Source organism: Bubalus bubalis, chromosome 16 (genome assembly GCF_019923935.1).
Source record: "Bubalus bubalis isolate 160015118507 breed Murrah chromosome 16, NDDB_SH_1, whole genome shotgun sequence".
NCBI classification, from domain to species: Eukaryota; Metazoa; Chordata; class Mammalia; order Artiodactyla; family Bovidae; genus Bubalus; species Bubalus bubalis.
In genome coordinates, this window is record NC_059172.1 from 43,351,516 (window position 1) to 43,375,497 (window position 23,982).

The 23,982-nt window shown below is 44.0% G+C and overlaps 1 protein-coding gene across 8 annotated transcripts in view; it reads right to left on the reverse strand.

Moving 5' to 3' along the window:
- The window catches only part of IRAG1 (inositol 1,4,5-triphosphate receptor associated 1), a 124,642-nt gene that overhangs the window by 17,221 nt on the left and 83,439 nt on the right, over positions 1-23,982 (reverse strand). For all 8 annotated transcript variants that reach the window (XM_025266642.3, XM_025266641.3, XM_006045982.4 and 5 more), the window contains 7 exons: positions 17,824-17,854; positions 15,330-15,470; positions 14,737-14,868; positions 12,217-12,358; positions 6,220-6,269; positions 5,084-5,191; positions 3,011-3,075 (listed from right to left, as the gene is read on the reverse strand). In XM_025266642.3, coding sequence (XP_025122427.2) covers positions 3,011-3,075; positions 5,084-5,191; positions 6,220-6,269; positions 12,217-12,358; positions 14,737-14,868; positions 15,330-15,470; positions 17,824-17,854 — 669 coding nt within the window. The remainder of the gene's footprint in view (positions 1-3,010; positions 3,076-5,083; positions 5,192-6,219; positions 6,270-12,216; positions 12,359-14,736; positions 14,869-15,329; positions 15,471-17,823; positions 17,855-23,982) is intronic.

Here is a 23,982-nt window from a genome sequence, read left to right on the forward strand (position 1 = left end):
AATTAGAACAGAACTTGGCATAAAGTAAGCATGCAGTAAATAATAAGAGTAATTCTCATTATCTTCAATATTATTCCTTGATTACACCATACTTTATTGCCTTAGTTCCTGGAATGTTATTTACCTCCTAGTTACCTGGTTAACTATTATAACCTTCAGGTTTCATTTTTAACATAAATTGCTAGAGGAAATGTTTTCTAAGCAACCCCGATTACCAAAACTAGGTGATGTGCTCATTTTCTTGTATGTTGTTTCCTTATAACCTGTTCTTCCTTCTGATATCACTCACCACACTATATTACAGTAGGCTGTTTTCCATCTATCTTTCCCATTATACTGTGAGCTCCTTGAGTGCATTCCAGGTGCCTGGGTCTTGGTCATTAATTGGTGAAGAAATGAAAGACTATGAATAAATAGCTTTTTCAAGTTAAACTGAAACTGTTTAAAGTTAAAATGAAGCTGTTCTTGAGCCTTATTCTATTTTAATCTTTAATACTAATTTTAAATATCACTCTCTCTATTTTTCTCTACGTCTACAGGTTCCTAGACCCTTGTTGAGTGAAGAACAGGTTTCTATGAAGTCATATGGAAGAACAAGGCTCAGAATTCTTTCAAGTTATTATTGGGAGTGCAGTCTGTGATCAGATATTTGCTTTTGAACTATCCACAGGCAATATGATCTTCTCATCATCTTTCTTGTGCTTAGCCAACTCCCCTTCTGCTCAATCACTGTATGCTTAGGGAAATGTGAGATCATTTAAACACAACAATCTAGATAGTAACACATATTAACTGATAATGCATTGTTTCTCTTTAGCAGTATGGAAAAGGCAGTTATAAACAACTGTATTTCTGTTAGAATGGAAATTATGAATTCATTTTCACTCACAGATTGTCTCATTGCCGATCTCTTGGCAATCTATTAGATATTTCCAGTTCCATAAATTTAGATCAAAATTATTTCTCATCTTTTAGAAATCCAGAACGGAGAGTTGTTGTTAATCTGAATCTCTCCTCCTCTGAACAGCCCCTCCCCTTTCTGCAGTCATCTTTATAGACTGCGTGTATTCCCAACAGGCAAGTCAACCACAGCATGGGTAATGTATCACGGTGGTCTTTTTGAATAGCCCATAAGAATGAGCAGCACGCAGTTGCTTCGTTAGGGTTTCTTGCTCGACTAGATTCAGTCCTCACTCTGTCCCTGTCTCTCTTGGTTCTATACCCTTGGAATGGTGCTGCCACCATTGATCCTCATTTATTGCCACTCCTGATTCAGGGCTGCTACCTACTGTCCCCAGTTTTGTACTTCACTTTCTCCTACTTAAGGATAGTTCAGATCCTTGATGATCTCTTCTGCCTCAGATGGAAGCTCTCAGCTGGCCTGAGCATTCATTCTACAGAGTACAGGCCCTGCCCCATCCTGAAAGTCTGCTGGGGAGAAAGGGGATGTAGATCTTCTGCCTTGACTGGCTCTACAGGCTGAGGGTTGAGAATGGAGCCTTGTTAGGGCCCTCTTGGAAAGGGGGTTGGTGTGTCCTAAGGTGGGACTTGGGGGGAGAATTTTAGCATGCTTCTCACTTAGGGCATCAGATGACTGTTTCTGGAGAGATTTCAGAGACCATGGACTGGACACTATGACTCTAGGGACTTGGCAAGATTCTGTAGGCTCCATTACCTCCACACGGTTGTGAGTCTGTCACCCCTTTACAATGTCCCTGTAGTGATCAAAAAAACAAGGAAACAAACAAAACACCCTACTCAACATGAAAGATCTCTAAGCTTTCTCTGGGTAAGGTGGCAAGGTGAAGAACTGCCCAACCAACTTCAAGATTAATGGGAAGAGAATGAATCTCTGAGTGATATGTTGGTGGTTGCATATACTGAGAAGTGAGGAAAACAGGCTGAGTCTGGGGTGGGGAGCTGGGAGCTTGCCTGTACTAAAAAAAGGCACACGACACAGACCTTCCTTGCCAGGTCAAGCAAAACTATTCTAACAGCAATGAAAAATGAAGTACTAAAGCTGTCTCAAGGCAAGGAAGAAGGAAGAATAGAGGTGAATGTTCTACCAAATGAAGAAAGACATAAGGGGAAAGTTCTGAGAGGTGGCAGCTGTGATCCAGATGTTTCCAGCAAGTAAATGAAAGAATTGGAAAAGCAAGTTATAAACTTCTCTTGAGCATGTAGAAATAGCCTGCCTTGCTTCGGCTAAGGATGAAAAGAACTGCAAACAGCATAGAGACCTAGAGAAGTTACATGTAGCAGAAACTGTTGCCAACCCATTATTCATTCTTCCTATTTCCTAACAGCAACATAATTTTGCCTGGGAATTTACTCTTCTTCATGGATCCAGTTGCTCCATGGGAAGCTGATCTTCTCTTCCCATCTCCAGGGTATAGTTTAAAACTATGATGACAATCTCATTGTCAATCACATTGCCTGTGATTGGTTTAGAAAGGGACCATGTTCTAAATCTGCTAACAAGATAAAAAGGAAGACTGAAAGACTGGTTCCTAAGAAACAAACATGGGACAAGATGGTCCCTTTCTTCCTCAAGATGTTGTCATGTCTGGATGAAACACCTGGCATTAGCCATTTGTCACAAATCTGCTGATGAAGTCAACATGCAAAGTGGGCAGAGACAAGGAAACTATAGAGGCTGAGCTGGGGCCCTGCCATACAAGGAAAAGCCTCACCTACTATTTAAATACCTTTGATTTGGGGCTTTCTTGCATCTGTAGCTCAAAGTATCCTAATGAATAAAGAAGGCTTCTGTCCCCTCTGGGCTCTTCTAGGATTGAGGCACACTTGCACTCATCTACAGCATCTTCCTTGTCCAGGAATTTTGCAAACTGGGTCTGAAATCTTTGTGGGTCTCAGAGTACCATACATTTCCCCCTAGAACTTAATTTACCTCCTACTGCATTTTGTGAGTGAGGATGGGAGGAAGGTGAGTGGGAGAACTTTTCAACTCTGAGATCCCCAAAGTTAAGAAGAAAATGGACATACTTACTTTTCCAAAAGTACAGGCAGTGCTGAGGAGACAGGTGGGTTGCCTTTCCCATTGGATGATTCTGACTGAATGGAAAAAGGAGATATTGAATTGAGGATGAGCTAGGAAGGGAGAAGCCAGGGCTGACCAGTCTCTGAATTCTGGGGTAGGGCCTAGGCATTGAATGTTCTAGAAGTATCCTGTGTGATTTTAATGGAGAGCCCTGATTGCCAATCCCTAGTCTAAAGGAATGTATATTTGGAAACCACATTGTACATTTAGTATAGTTTGGGAAATAGTCTCTATTAAAACATACATGGTAAATAGATGGGGAAACAGTGGAAACAGTGTCAGACTTTGTTTTTTTGGGCTCCAAAATCACTGCAGATGGTGACTGCAGCCATGAAATTAAAAGACGCTTACTCCTTGGAAGGAAAGTTATGACCAACCTAGATAGCATATTCAAAAGCAGAGACATTACTTTGCCAACAAAGGTCTGTCTAATCAAGGCTATGGTTTTTCCAGTGGTCACATATGGATGTGAGAGTTGGACTGTGAAGAAAGCTGAGCACCGAAGAATTGATGCTTTTGAACTGTGGTGTTGGAGTAGACTCTTGAGAGTCCCTTGGACTGCAAGGAGATCCAACCAGTCCATTCTAAAGGAGATCAGTCCTGGGTGTTCATTGGAAGGACTCATGCTGAAGCTGAAACTCCAATACTTTGGCCACCTCATGCGAAGAGTTGACTCATTTGAAAAGACCCTGATGCTGGGAGGGATTGAGGGGAGGAGGAGAAGGGGACGACAGAGGATGAGACGGCGGGATGGCATCACTGACTCAATGCACATGAGTTTGAGTGAACTCCGGGAGTTGGTGATGGACAGGGAGGCCTGGTGCGCTGCAATTCATGGGGTCGCAAAGAGTCGGACGCGACTGAGCGACTGAACTGAACTGAAAACATATTAACTAGTTCTCCTGACGCTCCTTTTCAAAAAATTGTTTTCAAATTGCTTTATTTTAGTGAGTGATTTGGGAGCTTATAGTGATCTCGTGGATGATTAAAATGCTCAAGATCAGAAGAAGTGAAAGAAGTTTTAGAGTTATTGCTACCTATTATTAGTACAGTAAAGCTTTTTATTGCTTATATAGTCAGATTGGCTCTTTGTAGAATAGTGCTGATCACGAACAGGGCATAGAGAAATAATTAAAGAGTTTTAAATAGAATTAACCAGATTCACAAAGTTCTGGGAACAGTTTATGGAAACTGTTTATAGGAACAGTCTTTGTTTAAAAACATTGAAATGCATTATTTTCTAATTATAAGTAATACAGTTTTACTATAGAAATATAAAAAGGGATCAAAAAATTAAAATTACCTGGGTTTTTACCACTGCCCAGAAATGACTATTATTAGTAGTTCCATATATATTCTTTCAGAATATTCTATGTCTACACATAGACAGACAAACCCTTTTTTAAAACTACAAAACAGAGTTACACTGTAAACACTGGGGTTTTGCTTTTTGTTTATAATAAATTATGGACTTTCTTCATGGAAATAAATAAAAATTTACATTTTAATCATTATATTTAGCAACTGCATAGAAACTCCTTATTGGGCTATTCATAATTTACTTAAATAGATCTCTTATTAATGGAAATTCTGGTTATGTCCAATCTTTCCATGTTGTAAACAATGCAGTAATGAATCAAGGGAGGGTAACATTGGGTTGAAGAACTCAGGCTCTGGGATCAGAGCACCTGGGGTTCAAAGCTCAGCTTACTACTTCCTCCACAATGCAACTTTCAGCTGTTTAAACCCACTGTAGAGTGGAGGGTTCTGGTTTAAGCATGGAGAGAGATACACTTTGCAAGGAACACTCTCTGAGTGGCCAGCACGTTGCTCAGGGATACTAAGTCTTCTTCTCTGGGCAGTGCAAGACATGGGGCCTGGTCTACGCTGAGGTTTCTCAGCCTATAACCTATAGCACAGAATCTGTGCTGTGAATTTTCCCACTTCTTTGATGCTGCCCCATCCAGGTCACCCCCACAGTTGTGAGCCTGAGGCCTGGGAGGCAAGCATCATGATACTCACCAGGGCTGGTAAGGAGGGGATGGGGGATGAGCTGGGTGACTGGCCCGGCAGGTTCAGGATATTAAACTTGGGCACCACGGCAACGCTGACCCTCCGGCGGGGCATGTTCTGTGGGAAGAGAATGGATTCACTGTCACAGAGGAAGCACCCAAAGTTCAGAAAGGCCTGGGAAATGCCTACTAATTCCTAATGCTGTATTCATTGGATACTCTGGCTTTAAGGTAATGATGGTGGTAGAGGTTGGGGTGGAGAGAGTGGCCAAAATTAACAAATTTTTTTATTAGTGAGGAGTGATTTCTCAACATCTTCTGATTTTTTAAAGATTTTTTAAAATGTGAATCATTTCTAAAGTCTTCATTGAATTTGTTACAATATTGACTCAGTTTCATGATTTGGTTTTTTGGCCATGAGGCATGTGGGTTCTTGGCTCCCTGAAAAGTGAAAGCCGCTCAGTCGTGTCTGCCTCTTTGTGACCCCATGGACAATATAGTCCATGGAATTCTCCAGGCCAGAATACTGGAATGAGTAGCCTTTCCCTTCTCCAGGGGATCTTCCCAATCCAGGGATCAAACTCAGGTCTTCCGCATTGCAGGCAGATTCTTTACCAGCTGAACCACAAGGGAAGCCCAAGAATACTGGAGTGCATAGCCTTTCCCTTCTCCAGGGGATCTTCCCGACCCAGGAATCGACCCGGGGTCTCCTGCATTGTAGGCAGATTCTTTACCAACTGAGCTATGAGGCAACAAGGGATCAAACCCACACCCTCTGCATTGGAAGGTGAAGTTTCCCAACCACTGGACTGCCAGGGAAGTCTCAATTCTGATTTTAATCAATCAGATCCTAAAGAAATGGAACAAAAATGACCTCTAGTCATTGGACAGTGTATGAAACCTGACTAGCATAGGAAAACTATGACAATAGCAAAGTGTGTGCATCATTTCATGTTCATTAAAGAGATGGTACAGTCTGGGAAGCCATGAGCAAGGGAAGGTTGGAGGATGAGCTAGCAAGTGTGGGAAACTGCATGAGAGACTCTGTCCAGAAGTTCTCTGGCACCTGTGGATCCAAGAATGAATGATTTCCTGGTTGACTGTAGAAATTTCTTTCTCTCCCCAGTTTTCCTTGAATATGCATACCTTTCCCAGAGAGAGGGACATGGACCGCGCTGTGCGAGGGACTCCATCTTCTGCAGGAGGAGGAAACAGAGAAGAGAAGCCAGGTAAGTTTTCAGAGTAGGCTCCAGCAGGAAGAAGATCACAGAAACTGAGCCAAGGTATCTACGGACCAGAACTGACCCCAAGGGCCTAGGTGCCGAGGTCACTGACTTTGACACTTGACCCTTTGAGACAGTCACCTGCACAGTGGGGTTTCTAGGGGACAGAACCTTCATCCTAACTCCTCTGGACACTATGAGAAGTCTCGGTCTTGCCCCTCTGGTCTCCACGTGACACCTCTGCACCATCTCTGGATTATGCCCTGGTGTTTGTGAGGATTCCTCGTAGCAATATCAGGCTTTATTGGATCATCTTGCTCATTCAAGGGGTGAACAGTCAGGGAAATTATGAGCAAGGAAGGTGTGGTGTCAATAAAAAGTGGAAACTTGACAACAGTAATTTTAATGTCATCTACAAAATAATTTTGAACAAAGGAAACCAGCATACTCAGATTTTCTTCTGCTTAGTACATATATTAAGTGACAAAATTTGTGTTAAAGATTTAGCACCACACATGGATAATACTGCCACTAGAAAACACAGGTATGTGTAGAGAAAGGCTTTTGACAGCTCAATTCAGTTTGCTTCAGCTTGTATGGCTGTCTATTTCTCACATTCATATACTTTAGGTGTGTCTCTTAAAAAGCACATAATTAAACACATTTTTCTTAATCTAACCTGAGGTTTTCTATTAACCAACAGTTCTAAGCTGTTTATATTTCTTGCAATTGATATATTTCTACCACCTTATTTTGTATTTTCTAATTACCTTGCTTCATAAATCAAATTTATTCTAACTGCCCCCTCCCTAAATTGATTTGAAATTTATATATTTTAGTTGTAATCTTTAGTGTGCCCCCTTAAATTTTTAACATGTTATTTGACTAGATTTAAATGAATCAAGATCTCTATTCTTCCTGAATCGCCCTTAAAACAATGATCGTGCCTTCAAATCTTATACTGTTTTTCAATATTTTTACTTCACTTTGTTTTTGTAATCTCAAATTATTGTGACTGTTGTTTTACATAGTGGCTAGTTGTTTAGATTTACTTACATGTTTACAAATGTCTTTGATTACCATCTCTTCTTGCATTCAACCTTCTTTCGATCTCAATTTTAATTTTCCTTAAGTGCATTCTTTAGTTGTCCTTTTGGTAAGGGGCCGTGAGAGGTAAACTTTCTCAGTTTTTGTCATAAAATGTCTTTCCGTAGCCCTTAAGCTTGCATGACGGTTTAGTTGGTAGTATTAGCTCTAGGTTAACAGTTATTTTCTCTCAGCTCTTTCAACACTTTACTTCGTTGTCTCCTGGAACTGGTATTGGTTGTCGGAATTGTCACTCCTTTGTGGATAATCTGTCTTCTCTCTCTGGTTACTTTTAAGATCTTCATTTTGCCCTTTAGGTTCTATAAAGTTTCTCTTTGATGTGTTTTTCTTTCTTTCGCTTGGGATTCTCTGTACTTTCTAAATGCAACAATTCATGTCTTTCTTTAGTTCTGAAAAATCCTCAGTTCCTGGGAAATTCCTTTGAATATTTTCTCTCCTGATGTATATCCTAATAAGTGTATTTCAAATCTTTATTTTATAGCCCATGTCATATATCTTATAATATTTCTTTCATATTTTAAATTAATTTATCCCTCTGAACCACATTGTGGGTGACTTCCTCAAATCTGCATTCTGGTTAACAATTTTTTTCCTCAACTATTCCTAACCTGATGTAAATGTTATACCAATCAGGATAAGCAAGGTTATGCTACAATAATAAACCACCACAAAGTCTCAGTGGCTTATAACAACTAAGATTTATTACTCGCTTTTGCTACATTGCTTATGAGTCAGCAACAGGCTCTGCTCTGCATTTCCTCACTCAGGACTCAGGCAGATGGAGCTTCTACTGTTCTGGAGCAGGGATGATTACCATGTCTGGTGGAAGGAAACACAGGGCAAATTGCATACTAGTCTTAAGGATCTCAGCTCAAATGTGATACATGTCCTGCCACTGACATTTAATGCCAAATCACATAGCTCACCTAACTTCAAGGGGATGGAGAAGTATGCCCAGGAGGAGATGTGAATACTGAGAAACAGCTTCAATTACAGGAGCTACCAAAGAGTCTGACTTCCAAAGAGTCGTACACAACTGAGCAACCGAACAGCTGAACTAAAAGTAACTACCACTCCTAAACTGAGTGTTTAATTTTCATGCCTCTATTCCTCATATCTAGGATATTTTTTATAATTGTATTCTTTTATTCTCATATTTTTGATTTGTTCTTTTATGCCTCTAATTTTATACACAACTTGAAAAAATTTTTAAGATTGCTTTATTATCTGCTGTGTTTAGGATACAGTCCTATTGTTTGGGTGTCTGATGATTCTCACTGATGGTAGACTGCTTTATTTTATAATTTTATATTGTCAACTCATCTCCTGTGAAGTTTTACTTAGAGGATTCTTTGTCTCCTGGGCACAGGGTGTGTCTCACCAGAGTGGTTTATATTTATTTCCAATAGTGTTCCTAGCAGCACCATTGTGATGTTCTTTTCAGAATCTCTGCATATTGCATCATCTCTTCTGTTATGGCATGTACTTTGTGGGTTTGCAGTTTTCCTATGAGGAAGGAGAAAGTTTTTTTTCCTATCAGAGTCCAGGGAGAAGCAGATAAACTTCCTTGATTTGTTCCATTGTGACTTGGTGATTGTTTCAAAGATGCAGTCGTTGGAAAGTCTTCACTTTCTATAGGAGGCTCAGAGTCAGCTCCCTGCCATGGGGTCTCTGAGGCCTCATCTCAGATTGCATGTGAGTGCAAAAGCCCAGAGTCCAGATAGCTGAGGGTGACTCTTATCCCCAAGGAAACTGCAGGGTCAGCTTGGTTTCAGTTCTCTTTTCTTTTCTAGTATCTGAGTATTTCTTGTGGATTCAGCTATTCCTTTTGGGTAATGTTTGATTCACTTTATCCAGCAGAAATTTCTAAGTATTTGTAGTCAAAGGATTTTCAAGTTTTCCAGTCAGCCAAAATAGCAGTACCAGAAAATATTCTTTGTATATGAAGAGTTCATGCAATTAATAAAATACCAATTTCACAAGAGGGGCAAAGAATTAAAGAATTTACACAAGTAGAAATACAAAGGCCCAACAAACATTTGAAAATGAATGTCAAGAAATACAAATTAAAACTATGAGAAGAGGTACAATATTGGTTCAAAGTCAAAAATACTTTTAAAAAGAAAAAAACAAAAGACAGGACTGTCCATGGTATGATAAATTGAGCATTACTGTTACCCATTAAATGGAGATATCAATGGGTTATTTGGAAATAATTTGCTTTAAGAGCCTTATAAATATTCCTTTCCCCTAAGCCAGTATTTACACTTCTGGAAATCTACCTTAATCCAAAATGCAGACAACTGGCATGTTTCACATTCAGAAAAAAGTAGATGTTATATTTTTCTTTTGAATGTGTATCACCTTTCTTGAAATCAGAGATATTTTTCTTGCCCTGTAGTCTTCAGAGTCTCAGGCATAGAGAAAGATTACATATGTAACAAAGAAGTCATATAAAAGCTTAAGGAACAAGCACCATGAGGGAATGGTCACAGGGCAGCTGACGGGCACGTCTGGCCCCTCTGTACCAGCCCAAACTGAAGTGTAGCTTGGAAAAACAGTGGAGTGGAACCAGATTGTGAAAACCACACATTCACCATTCAACCCTCAGCTACCTCCCGTCTTAATGCAAGCACTTTCTTGTGTCCCCAGACTGAACAAGGGACTCTGCCACTCGTGCCCCATAGTCTGCTTCCTTCTGTCATGGCACCACTTTCACTGCCCTGCCTCACCACAGGTTGGGAGCTCCCTTGGGTCAGGCACAGGCTACCCTTCACCTCTCTAGTCCAGTATCACATGGCACACATCTGAGGTGCTCAGTTAATGTCTGTAGAACTAATGGATGAGACTCATGGGCAACTGTGCTCATTCCACAAATCGTGGGTAAGGTGGTACGCAAGAGACCCTGCACCTTGCCGGACAATAATGCAAGAGCCTGTGTGTTAGGATTTCTTTGGTGGCAGCTTCTCCAACTTCCAACACTGACAGAGAGATGTTTGTTAGAGGCCCAGATGCATGTGGGTCAGGAGCCTTGCTGCCAAGATCCAAAACAGACGGTCTGGAGTGAGTGTGTGTTGCCTTCGGACTCTGGGAAGTATCACTGATATTCCCCAGGAAACTTGTGAAACCTCCTGTTTATAAAGGTTTCTCCATCTGTTATACTTTCCCTCCTCCTGCTCTTGGTAATACGGATGTTTGCATTCCATAGGGATTCCTGTCACTAAAAGGTCTGTTTTCTCCTGCTAACACCACCCCTCATCAGCCAGAGCTCAAACCCTGGCAGCTCCCAAGGACAGATCCTGGCCCAAAGCACCATCCTCCTCCCTGTGGACTGCGGCAAAGCCTCCAAACGCATCTCTCCACTCCTCAACGTCCACTCCTAATACATCATCCCCTCTGAAGTCAGAGCAATATTCTAAAAATAAGACCTGACTATGGCCGCTGGAGTAAACTCACAGGTGTCTCATTGCCTGTGGGGCAAACGCCCAGATTGTTCTTAGGGCCTGGCATGTGGCCCTGGTCTAAGTCTTACCTCCAGCCCGTCACTGTCCCACTCCAACACCGCAACCAAACAGGAGACGGTTTGTTTCAGAGTCTTCTCACCCCAACCTCCACATCTTTGCACATGCTGTTTCCTCCACCTGCGATGTATTTCCCCTTCTAGTCTGGAAAACTCCTATTTTTACTTTAAAACATAGCAACTCTCTTACTGCATAGCACAGAGAACTACATTCAAAATCCTGTGGTAAACCATAGTGGAAAAGAAAATGAAAAGGAATGTATATACGTATGTATGTAAACTGAGTCACTTTGCTGTACAGCAGTAATGAACACAACATTGTATATTAACTATACTTCAATAAAAGATTAAAAAAAAACCACTGCAATTCAGTATCAAGTGAAATCAGGTGGCCCTCTCTCTGTGGTTCTATAGCAATCTGTCTAGAATTAAAAAAAAAAGAAAAAGTCTTTCTTTAAAGCACTTGTGTTGCCCACAGTTCTGCTGGTTATCTTAGCAGTAACTCCTTTAGCCAGGCTCTCACTCTACCCCCACTGCCCAGACTCTACCTCTATGTGGACTCCTGTAATAGCCGGCTCGTGGGTTTCCCTGTCTCTGTCTTTACCCCAATGATGTAACTGTCACACTATTGCCAGAGGGAATCTTCTAAACTATACATGATGATGGCAACTCCCTGATTAAAATCTTTGGTTGGATCCCTAATGCTTTCCAGAATAAAAATGCAAATTCCTTAGCATGTGCTGCCCAAAGTGGGGACCCCACAGCACAAAGCCTCTAAGGTCTGGGGTCTGGCAGTCTCATGTGAAGTGCAAGTTGCTCAGTCGTGTCTGACTCTCTGCGACCCAGTGGACGAAACAGTCCATGGAATTCTCCAAGCCAGAATACTGGAGTGGGTAGCCTTTCCTTTCTCCAGGGGATCTTCCCAACAGAGGGATCAAACCCAGGTCTCCTGCATCGCAGCCAGGACTCTTAACCAGCTGAGCCACCAGTCAGTCTCATAAAGGAGGTTAAATTCTTGCAGCCTAAGGGCTCTGCATCACTACTCAGCTTCTCTGGTTATTTTTATCGGGAGTTGCTTGGGGGCCATTCATGCTTTCTGGTTCCAGGCCCCAGGGACTCACGGGAGCAGTGGCTGCAAGGCCCCTGTGGACAGCATTGGGTGGGGCAGCAAGCCTTGCTCACCCTGACATAGGCCCTGGGACTGTCCCATAGGTGTGATCCTAGCCTGGATCCATCAGGGACCCATAATCACAGGGCCAAGGTGGGGCAGTGGGCAGGAGTCCAGTTTCTTACCAGAGGGGCCACAGCTGCGGCTCGAATTTTGATTTGCAAGTTTTTTAAACTCCATGAGCTCTGCGTGGTCCTTCTCATACGTCCTCTTTAGGTTCTCCACATACTGCATCATCACTTCTGTTGCTTTCGACATGCGTTTTTCCTGCAGGGACGCAGAGGAAAAGTTCATCAGCCCTCCTTGCTCTGAGCCAGGCTCTGGGCTGTGGGATTCAAAAGGTTACAGTGATATGACTCTACTCTCTAAGAGTTTGCTGTCTGGGGTGTGAGCTGAAACAGGGGCTCAGGCACCTGCCCTCGAGGAGAACAAGAACAAGCCCAGCCATAAAGCCCCAGGAGACAAGAAGGAACCGAGTCCTCCCTGCGGAGAATGGGTTGAGGGAGGCTTCATGAAACAGGCTGAAGTGATGTAGGGCATGGGCAGCATCTGGGCACATAGCTATGGGGCATAAGAGACAAAGAGCATTCAGCCAGGGAACTCCAAGAGCCAAGGTCTAGAGGCAGGACATTACCAGGCTTGTATCAAGGTGAGGATTCCCCCTCCAGACAGAATCCTTTGGAGAGTAAAGAGGATGCCTTCAGGAATTGAGGGCTTCCCTGGTGGCTCAGACAGTAAAGAATCTGCCTTTAATGCGGGAGGACCCAGTTTCGATCCCTGGGTTGGGAAGATCCCCTGGAGAAGGAAATAGCAATCCACTCCAGTATTCTTGCCTGGAGAATCCCATGGATAGAGGAGCATGGTGGGCTATAGTCCATGGGGTTGCAAAGAGTCAGACGCAACTGAGTGACTTTCACTTACTTATCAGGAATTGTGCTGGGGCAATAGGCCTATACCAGAACTGTCTGGAAAGCCAAGAAAGCACAGGTCATCCTGCTTATATAGGAATCAGCAAATGGTTGGGTTTGTTCACAAGATGAAAAGGTGAGTTAGAGCTGAACTGAGTGCTTTGGACTCATTCTGAACGAAGAGGGGAGCCACTGAACGTCTTAAAGGCGTGTCATAATCAGTTCACCAGTGGAGACTGGTCTGAAGGAAACAAGATGAGTGGCAGCTAGAGCAACAAGGAAAATGAAGATAAGTGCCTGAACCAGTCCAGTGGAACCAGAGAGGACTCTGAGGACTGAGACAAGGAAGCCACTTGGAGAAGGCTGAAGGCTGGAGTGAGAAGCACGTTCGCAAGGACTGTGCAAAATGAAGAGTCTTCTCTGCTGACACCTCTCCAATCCCTCAGAGAGCCCACAACCTGCCTGTCTGCAGAGGGGCATGCTCAGTGACCAAACCCTGGACAAAGTCCCCGTAGCCCTGAGCCGAGACCAGTCACTTCCCTAAAGCTCTCTCTCTGTGCTGCTCCCAGCTGGAAGAGCTTTCTGGGTGCTGCCACTCAGGAAAGTTGGGTGACTTTTCCCTGGAAGGACATAGGTGGGACAGCCCTGTGGTTTGTTCTTCTTTCATTCTATGAGAACCGCCCAGGGCTGGGCCCCAGGAACACCCCGTCATGCAATCCACGAGGCGGGACACATGGTACACAGATCCATGGTAACAGCAACAGTGACAACAACATCCAGGTGCTTTACAAGTGTCTCAGCAGCCTTGGATGGCAGATACCGCATTTTACGTTTGGAGCAGCTGGTGCTCAGAGAGCTTGTTAACTGACCCAAGGTCACACAGTGAACCCTGGTACAATCAGAATGAAAACTCGGGCCATCTGGCTCCACCGCACCATGATGGGTTGGGGCAGTACCTTGTGTGCCTCAGGACTTCAAAGTGGCTGCAGGGGAGCCACACTTGGGCTTTCATCCCAGGTTTGCCCGTCACTAGTGCTATTACCTTTCTGGGACTTCACATTTCTATTGAGAAATATCTTTCCAAGGTTGCTGGGAGGATTAATGAAACAAAGTGGGTTTTCCTAAAGTGTGTTTTGCCAAACACTAATTCCATGGGAGTTGAGTAGGTATTTTATAGGGAGAAAAAAAAAAGAAGGAAGGGGTAGTTCTTTACTTAAATACATTTGAGAAATACATAGGTAACGTTAAACAGGATTTTTCATTACAGGACTTCTCAAAGCGTTGCTTATGCCAACATGCATTAGAAATCTCCAAGAAAGGTAGCACGCAGCAGTTCCCATGCAGTAGGTATCCATGCATGCATGCTAAGTTGCTTCAGTTGTCTCTGGCTTTTTGTGACCCCACGGGCTGTAGCCTGCCAGGCTCCTCTGTCCTTAGGATTTTCCAGGCAAGAATATTGCAGTGGGTTGCCATGCCCTCCTTCAGGAGATCTTCGCAACCCAGGGACTGAATCATCATCTCTCTCATCTCCTGCGCTGACAGGCGGGTTCTTAACCACTGGCATAAAAGTTTTTTCTGGGGCAGCACCTCAAGAGTTTAGTGGTCTGCCAAAAATACTCTGAAACAATCGCACCTGGGGACATAGGACGTCTGGCCCACAGGAAGGCATCAGCCGGTGGTGTCTGCAGTTGTCAGCGCTTACACTCGGCCCGTTACAAGAGGCAGAGCAGAGCTCACCTGGCGGACGGCCCCCACCATCTCGGCACGGCTGGAGAGGCGGGCAGCCAGGCGGTGCAGGACAGCAATGTCCTCCAGCAGCTTCTGGTAGGTCTCCCGGTGCTCACAGTGGTGCCAGAGGGAAGCTGAGGACTGGGGAGGGAGAAGGAACATCACCTGGGGTCCTCGCAGACCAAGACTTGACTTGTGCTGTCCTGACCGAGAGGAGGGGCCTCTAAACCCCCACCAGCTGCAGCTGTTTCTGGGGTTGGAGAAGCCCAGTGTGGACACTATATACCTGGCCAGCCCAGAGGAAGGCAATCACGTCCGGGTCTCTTGTCCCCAAGGCGCTCCCTCTGCCATCCCAGGTCACCCAGCCCCCTTCCTGAAAAGCTGCTGAGGGCTCACAGGCCTTACACGCAGCCCTGAGGTAACCAGGTCTTCAGATCTCAGTCTCAGCTCTCTGAGGAAGCTTCTGCTTGGCTCAGGGCCTCAGCCTCATTTCTCATTTCATGAGAATACTCTTCTTGCTGACTACAAAAAGCAGGACACCTGGCCCAGTCCCTGGGGACAGTCCCTCCTGCAAGGGTTCTCCAGTCAGGCTTTGCAATTACCGTAATGGAAGCTTTGAAGTTTTCCAGTTCCTTCTCTGTGTTTTCCTCTGTCAGGTTGCGTTCCCTTTCTGCCTGGTTAATTCTAGATTCCAGGGTGTAGCTGTCATTTCTAAAGGCCAAGGACAGTTGTACAAACACGTTCTGTTGGGAACAAGAATGTGGAAGAAGCGCTAGGAGGAGGTACTGGAGGGAGCAAGGCTGCTGGTGAGTTTTTTGCATGAGCATTTACATCACCTCATGGAACCAGCCCGCCCAAAGCAGCCAAGTACAAGTGAAACTCTCCCTTCATGGAGCAAACTGCACAAAAGATGGTGAAATAGGTCCGTACCAGTTCCTTCCCAGGACCAGAAGACCAAACGCATTTTACTAATAAACAATAAGAGAGTAACACTTTGCTTTTTCCTAAATGTCAAGAAAATAACATCCTGTATTTGGGTTTAGATAAACTCAGGCCAACATAGCTGACTGTGTAAGCAATTTGGATTCATGCTAGGATTTATGGCACGTGAGTTTTGGAGGTTTTGCATGAAACTACCGTATTTAAAGAAACTCTACTTGAGATGTAAGCCTGCTGATCCAAAGCACATTTCAATCAGCATCTTATCTGAATATACCAAATCCTACATTGAAAGCAGCTTTTAGAAGCTGCCAGGAGATCAAATAAAACCAGGTATGATTCTGTTAGGAGAAGTTTTCTGGAAAGAGTATTCCATGCCAAAAATGCAGCCTGCATGAATGAACTTTGAAAGGTGGGGTTCATTACACATGGAATTCCTGGGCTAGTAGGAAACTTCTGGAGAGAAGAGACAGACAGATGGACTCCACACAGGAAGTAAACAATGGCCTTCATGTGCCTTGCCTACATCAAGTGGTAGCAGATTTCCACCCTCAGGCAAGCTGATTCTGCCTGAGTGTCTGAGGTTCATGTAACAGGGTCCACGGTGGGTAGACATCTCCAGTGGAGAACCGAAAACCCTGAGCTACCCAATGAGATGATGAGAGCGACATTGAAATCTTCTCTGTATCAAATGTCTGCTGTGCGCCAGCACGGCCAGGACTTTCATGCACCTTAGCTCATTTCATCCCTCAACCACATTCTGTGTCAGGAACTGCTGTGTCCACTTTATGGGTAAAGAGACGGAGACCAAGAGAGGTCATTAACTGGCTCAATGGGCCACAGGGGAGTAGCAGAGACAGGATTCAGCCTCAGACTCTCTGATTGCAAAGCCTATTCTCCTTTCACTGTGCTGACCACAGATTGTGTCAGAACACACCGAGGACAGGAGCGCACTGTTAACCAAACCACCCATGGCCATCTCCACCAACGTGAGTGGGTGGGGATTTTCTGCCCTGCCCAAACCTCAATCAAGTTTATTAGTAATGGTCAAAGTTTTGTTCTCTATACCTGGGTTACCCCCTTTAAAGGGAGTGCAATATAAAGTGCCCTAAATTCAGTCAGAAGACGAGGATCCAAATGTTGGTTCTGCTAAGCACTGAGTCTGGGCTCTCAGATGAGTCATTTAATCCCTTAGTTTCCTCCTTTGTTCTGCTTCCTACTCTACCTGTTTCTCAGAGCTGATGAGCAGGTCAGTTGAAAGCATGGACATGTGCGTGTCACAGGCTGTAAGTGCCCTGTCTGTGTGCCAGGCAATTGTTACCATCTGTGCCAGTATTTTACATTGTCTCTCTCTCTCTGCTTATGTGGTCCACTGAGTCTCAGAAAGGGTATGTTCGCTTTCTTGTTATCAGGGGTAAAACATGCTATACGATTGTAAAACCTTCCATCCCCCTAACCCGAAGTGAAAAGAAATTCTGGAATCATCTATGTTCTAGCTCCCTTCCTTCTGTCAGCATTGACATAAAATTGTCATGGAAACAAACTGCTGCTGGTGTTGGAGGTCCTCACTGTCTCCCCTCCGATGCATTCTCTTTGTCCATCTACCCCTTCACCAGAATGAAATGCCTCTCAGCTCTCTCGCCATCCCCACTGGGACAGCGTCTCTACAGAGATGAGGAGGCCCTGGGGGGATCAGTCGAGGGGAGAGAGCTGCCCCCACAGTCTCTCACCATGGCTGAACTGGCTTCCTTATGCCTGAAACACTTAGAAGGAAAGCACCTTCATTTTCCAAAGTTTGAAACGTGAAATCTGACCCTATTTTAATAATTTTAAAATAAATTTGATTCACTCTGCAGCCTCCCAGCTGACTTTGTGTACCTAAGTTATGCTTTTAAAGAAAACAATCTTTGAAGAAATGTAGGACTTCCAATTACCTTCTTATCCCTGACCAAAGTTGTTAAAATCTTCCACTGACTGGGGTGGGGGTGGGGGATGGCTGGTTCAATTGGTCTGATCGCAGTGCCCATATTTCCTCCATGGTCACTCGTTCTCATGTTTGTGTGAAAATGTCAGGAGCAGAGGCTGGAGAAGGGAATGTTTTGAATAAAGCCACTCATGCCCAAGTACTCAATTTCATAAAGCACTGGACTTACTTACCTCGACTTCCTTTTCAGTGAGTGGAGGGGCACTGTGAAAAAGAAAAAGACACAGAAATGAACTTTGTCCAATCCACGAAATAAACCCAAAGGTGCCTTTGACCAACCAGCAGACCAGGTGTTTCCAGGAATTGGAGTAAGCAGGGCTGGCGGGATGGAGAAGACGCAGGGTGCACTTTGCGTGAGTTCTATAACCTGCGAGAGACTGCCCGGACGCTAACTCCTACAGAGGAAGTGTGCTGGAAAATATTAGATTCTGGGCTCAGTGCTCTACCAGTGCCTCCACTAACGGTGACTTTGGGTGAGCCTTTAATCTAAGTTTGCTCATCTATAAAATGCGAATAATATCTATCTTGCAGGAATCTTATAAGGAATACATGTATGTATGTAAATATATATATACAATACATGCATATATATGTGGGTTTATGTTCATACATATGTGACATCTACACGGTTGTTTGTGTGTATATACGTATACAAGCATATATATGTATGTATATACGTGTATGTGTACATCTGTGTATATACATGTGATGTCTACATGTGGTAGGCACTCAGGAGATGTTGACTATTACTATGACTAACAGGCGTGTTGTGAAGTCTTAATGAGAGAATACACGAACTATATAATTTATGAGTTGTATACATCTGAACAGCCATTGTCCTTTTTCTGGGGCTGCTCAGGTCTGTAAAGCCTGGCCCTTCTCTTGCCCCTGAGGACTGTGACAAGGGCGCATGTGAGCCAGAGAATGAATGGCAGGAAAGAGTGGCCAGAGCTCTTCTCCCTACCAAGGGCCTCCTCTGATGGCTGGAATCAGATCAGGCGAGAGAGTCCCAGCTGGTGCAGAGGGCGTGGTTCCCCCAGCAAGCACCCTCCACTCAGCACGCTCGCTCGGCCACCGCTCTGGCTGGTGACTACAGCTAGCCCAGCTCAGAAACCTGGACAACATAAATAACACACGGGCCCTTTCCTGTGCTGGGGAGGACGAGGAGTCCCACCGGCGTCACAGGACTTGGCAACACAGTGTGCCATCGATAAGGCTCTCAGGAAACACAGCTTCCTCCCTTTGACGGGTGCGGAGGGACCCTGAGAGCAAAGGTAGGGGTCAGCAGTCTCTGCAAGGGGCTGGTTCTCACCCCTGACAAGGGACTATGAGAACCTTCCTGTCAGGATGAGACAACAAGACCCCGTGGCCATCCAGTCAGCAGAGTACAGAGCATGAGATAAACAAGTGCAAAGATGTTGGATGCTTGCAATTCTTGCCACAACCCCATCCGTCAGGCCCTTTCCTCTGGGGGCCAGCCAACAATCTCAACTCTCTTATAGAGCATGCACGTCTTGCTTAAATGGTGCAACAAAACTCATTGAACCTACCTTTGACTCTTGACTTTGTTTGGACATTATGTGAAAATTACATATTTTCATCAATTATTAACCAAACTTATTTTTCAACCTTGATTACTCATTGGCTGCTTTTCTTTTTGCCATAGAACACTTTTTTTTTTTTTTTTAAATGTACAAGGCCTTGAGGGCTCAGGGAGGTGTGGTTTAGGTAAAGAAACTGCATGACAAGGCCAGCTCCCAAAGCAGAGAGCTCTACCTCATGAACTCTCACTGGCAGGCAAGGAGGCAAAGCCATTACCCTCCAAAAAGGTGGCGACGTATGAGGAGACCAGTTTGGATATCATTGTGTGCCTCAGAATTCAAACTGCCTTAAGAGGCCTAAGAATAAAATCAAGGGCCTCTGTGAACTGTCCCCTATCAGACGCTCTTTCTCAGCCTTGAGGGCTGTTTCCTCTTCAAACACACTTATCTCATGTGGCCCCAGGGCCTTTGCATCTACTGTTCTCCCCTTTTTTTCATTCTCTTACATTTGTAATTCATAGAATTGTACAAACATCATTACAGTCAACCTTAGAACTTTTTAATATCCCCCAAAGGAACTCTGACCCAATTAGCAGTCACTCTCTCAACCCCCATCCTGAGCCCTAGACAACCACTAATCTCCTTTGTCACTATGGATGTCCCTATCCTGGATATCTCATATAAATGGAGTCATACAACATGTGACTGACTTCTTTCACTTACCATAATGTTTTCAAGGTTCATCCACCTGGTAACATATACAACTACTTCATTTTTATGGCTGAATAGTATTCTATTCTATGGATATATCAGATTTTACTTACCTGTTTATTAGTTGATAGAGGCATTTGGTTTGTTTCCATTTTTAGCTATTATGAAAAATACTTGTTATTGAATATTCACATTCCAGTTTTTGTGTGGGCACATATTTTCATCTCTGCTATATATGTAGGAGTGGAATTGCTGGACTACTTTGGCCACCTCATGCAAAGAGTTGACTCATTGGAAAAGACTCTGATGCTGGGAGGCATTGGGGGCAGGAGGAGAAGGGGACGACAGAGGATGAGATGGCTGGATGGCCTCACTGACTCGATGGACGTGAGTCTGAGTGAACTCCGGGAGTTGGTGATGGACAGGGAGGTCTGGCGTGCTGTGATTCATGGGGTCACAAAGAGTCGGATGCGACTGAGCGACTGAACTGAACTGATGATAACTGTACGTTTAACTTTTCGAGGAATTGTTATTCAAAGTGGCTGTACCATTTTACTCAGAATTTCAGTTCCTCCACATCCTCACCAACATTTGGTACTGCCCATGCTTTTTATTGGGCTTCCCTGGTGGCACAGTCAGTAAGGAATCGGCCTGCATGTGGGAGACCTGGGTTCGATTCCTGGGTTGGGAAAATCCCCTGGAGGAGGGCATGGAAACCCACTCCAGTATTCTTTCCTAGAAAATCTCCATGGACAGAGGAGCCTGGAGGCCTGCAGTCCATGGGGTCACAAAGAGTTGGACACAACTGAGCAACTAAACACAGCACAGCACATGTTTTCTATAACTATTCTAGAGATTTAAAATTACATATCATTTTAGCCATTTATGATAAATGATAAATCATTCATTTAATGAAGTTATTATTCATGATAAACCATCTGAATTTGCATTTCCCTAATGACTAAAAGATAAGGAAAGGCAGGCACCTAAAAGACGGCAGAGTAGAAGGACATGTGCTCATCCTCTCCTCTGAGAACTCCAAAATTGCAGCTAACTGCTGAAAAACCATTGACAGGAGAATGTTGGATCCTACCCAAAAAAGATCCCACATCTAAGGGCAAAGGAGCAGCTTCAACAAGGGTAGGAGGGGAAAAATCACATTTAGAATCAAAGCCCATACCTTCCAGAGATGCTTGGAGGGCTCAAACAAAACCTTGTGCATGCCAGGACCCAGGGACCCCACAAGAGACTGAGCCAGACTTGCCTTTGAGTGTTTGAGTGTCTCTTGTGGAGGCACAGGTCAGCGGTGGCCTGCTGCGGGGACAGGGACTCTGGCAGCAGCAGACCTGGGAAGCATGGCGTGTGAGCCCCACCATAGAGCCACCGAGCAGACAAACCCACAAACTGGAGCAATGACCCCACAAGAGACTGAGCCAGACTTGCCTATGAGTGTCCAGGAGTCTCCAGTGGAGGCATGGGTAGACAGTGGCCTTCCGTGGGGCCAGGGACACTGAACACAACAGTCCTGGCATAAGTCCTTTTGAAGGAGGACCCCCAACCAGTTTGGCCTCAGGCCAAACTACAGGGAGAGAACACAGCCCCACCCATCAACAGAAAATTGGGTTAAAGATTTACTTAGTATGGCCCTGCCCACCAGAGCAAGACCAGGATTCCCCCACCACCAGTCCCCACCATCAGGAAGTTTCCACAAACCTCTTATCCTTATCCATCAGAGACAGACAGAATGGAAACTACAGTTATAGAAAACTAACCAAACTGATCACTTGGATCACAGACTTGTCTAACTCAATGAAACTATGAGCCATGAAACTATGTAGGGCCACCCAAGACGGGCGGGTCATGGTGGAGAGTTCTGACAAGATGTGGTCCGCTGGGGAAGGGAATGGCAAACAACTTCAGTATTCTTACCTTGAGAACCCTATTAGCATTGTGAAACATCAAATAAGGTATGACACTGAAAGATGAACTCCTCAGGTTGGTAGGTGCCCAATATGCTACTGGAGAAGAGTGGAGAAATAACTCCAGAAAGAATGAAGAGGCTGAGCCAAAGCAAAAACAACACCCAGTTGTGGTTGTGATTGGTGATGGAAGCAAAGTCAGATGCTGTAGGGAACAATATTGCATAGGAACCTGGAATGTTAGGTCCATGAATCAAGGTAAATTGGAAGTGGTCAAACAGGAGATGGCAAGAGTGAACATCAATATTTTAGGGATCAGTTTACTAAAATGGACTGAAATGGGTGAATTTAATTCCAAAGATCATTATATCTACTACCGTGGGCAAGAATCCCTTGGAAGAAGTGGAGCAGCCCTCATAGTCAACAAAAGAGTCTGAAATGCAGTACTTGGGTACAATCTCAAAAATGACAGAATGATCTGTTTCCAGGGCAAACCTTTCAATATCACCGTGATCTAAGTCTATGCCCCAGCCACTAATGCTAAAGAAGCTGAAGTTGAAAGGTTCTATGAAGACCTACAAGACCTTCTAGAACTAACACCAGAAAAAGATGTCCTTTTTATCATAGGGGACTGGAATGCAAAAGTGGGAAGTCAAGAGGTACCTGGAATAACAGGAAAGTTTGGCCTTGGAGTACAAAATGAAGCAAGGCAAAGGCTGACAGAGTTTTGCCTGATCACAGCAAACACCCTCTTCCAACAACACAGGAGATGACTCTACACATGGACACCACCAGATGGTCAATACCAAAATCATATTGATTATATTCTCTGTAACCAAAGATGGAGAAGCTCTCCACAGTCAGCAAAAACAAGACCAGGAGCTGACTGTGGCTCAGATCATGAACTCCTTATTGCAAAATTCAGGCTTAAAACTGAAGTACAGAAAACCAGTAGACCATTCAGGTATGACCTAAATCCCTACAATTATACAGTGGAAGTGACAAATAGATTCAAGGGATTAGATCTGATACACAGAGTGCCTGAAGAACTATGGACCAAGGTTCAGAACACTGTACAGGAGGTGGTGATCAAAACCATCCCCAAGAAGAAGTACAAAAAATGCAAAATCATTGTCTGAGGAGGCCTTACAAATAGCTGAGAAGAGAAGAGAAACAAAAGGCAAAGGAGAAAAGGAAAGATATATCCATCTGAATGCAGAGTTCCAAAGAACAGCAAGGAGAGATGAGAAAGCCATTCTCAGTGATCAATGCAAAGAAGTAGAGGAAAACAATAGAATGGGAAAGACTAGAGATCTCTTCAAGAAAATTAGAGATACAAGGGGAAATTTTTATGTAAAGATGGGCACAATAAAGGACAGAAACAGTATGGACCTAACAGAAGCAGAAGATTTTGAGAACAGGTGGCAAGAATACACAGAAGACCTATACAAAAAAGATCTTAATGACCCAGATAACCACGATGGTGTGATCACTCACCTAGAACCAGACATCCTGGAATGTGAAGTCAAGTAGGCCTTAGGGAGCATCACTACAATGAAAGCTAGTAGAGGTGATGGAATTCCAGCTGAGCTATTTCAAATCCTCAGAGATGATGGTGTGAAAGTGCTGCACTCAATATGCCAGTGAATTTGGAAAACTCAGCAGTGGCCACAAGACTGGAAAACATCAATTTTCATTTCAATCCCAGAGAAAGGCAATGCCAAACAATGTTCACACTACCACACAATTGTACTCATCTCACACGTTAGCAAAGTAATGCTCAAAATTCTCCAAAGCTAGGCTTCAACAGTACTTGAATTGAGAACTTCCAGGTGTTCAAGTTGGATTTAGTAAAGGCAGAGGAACCAGAGATCAAATTGCCAACATCTGTTGGATCATAGAAAAAGCAAGAGAATTTCAGAAAATCATCTACCTCTGCTTCATTAACTATACTAAAACCTTTGTGTGGATCAAAGCAAACTGTGGAAAATTCTTCAAGAGATGGGAATACCAGACCACCTTACCTGCCTCTTGAGAAATCTGTGCGCAGGTCAAGAAGCAACAGTTAGAACCAGAACATGGAAAAACGGATTGGTTCCAAATTGGGAAAGGAGTACGTCAAGGCTGTATATTGTCTACCTACTTATTATTTAACTTATAT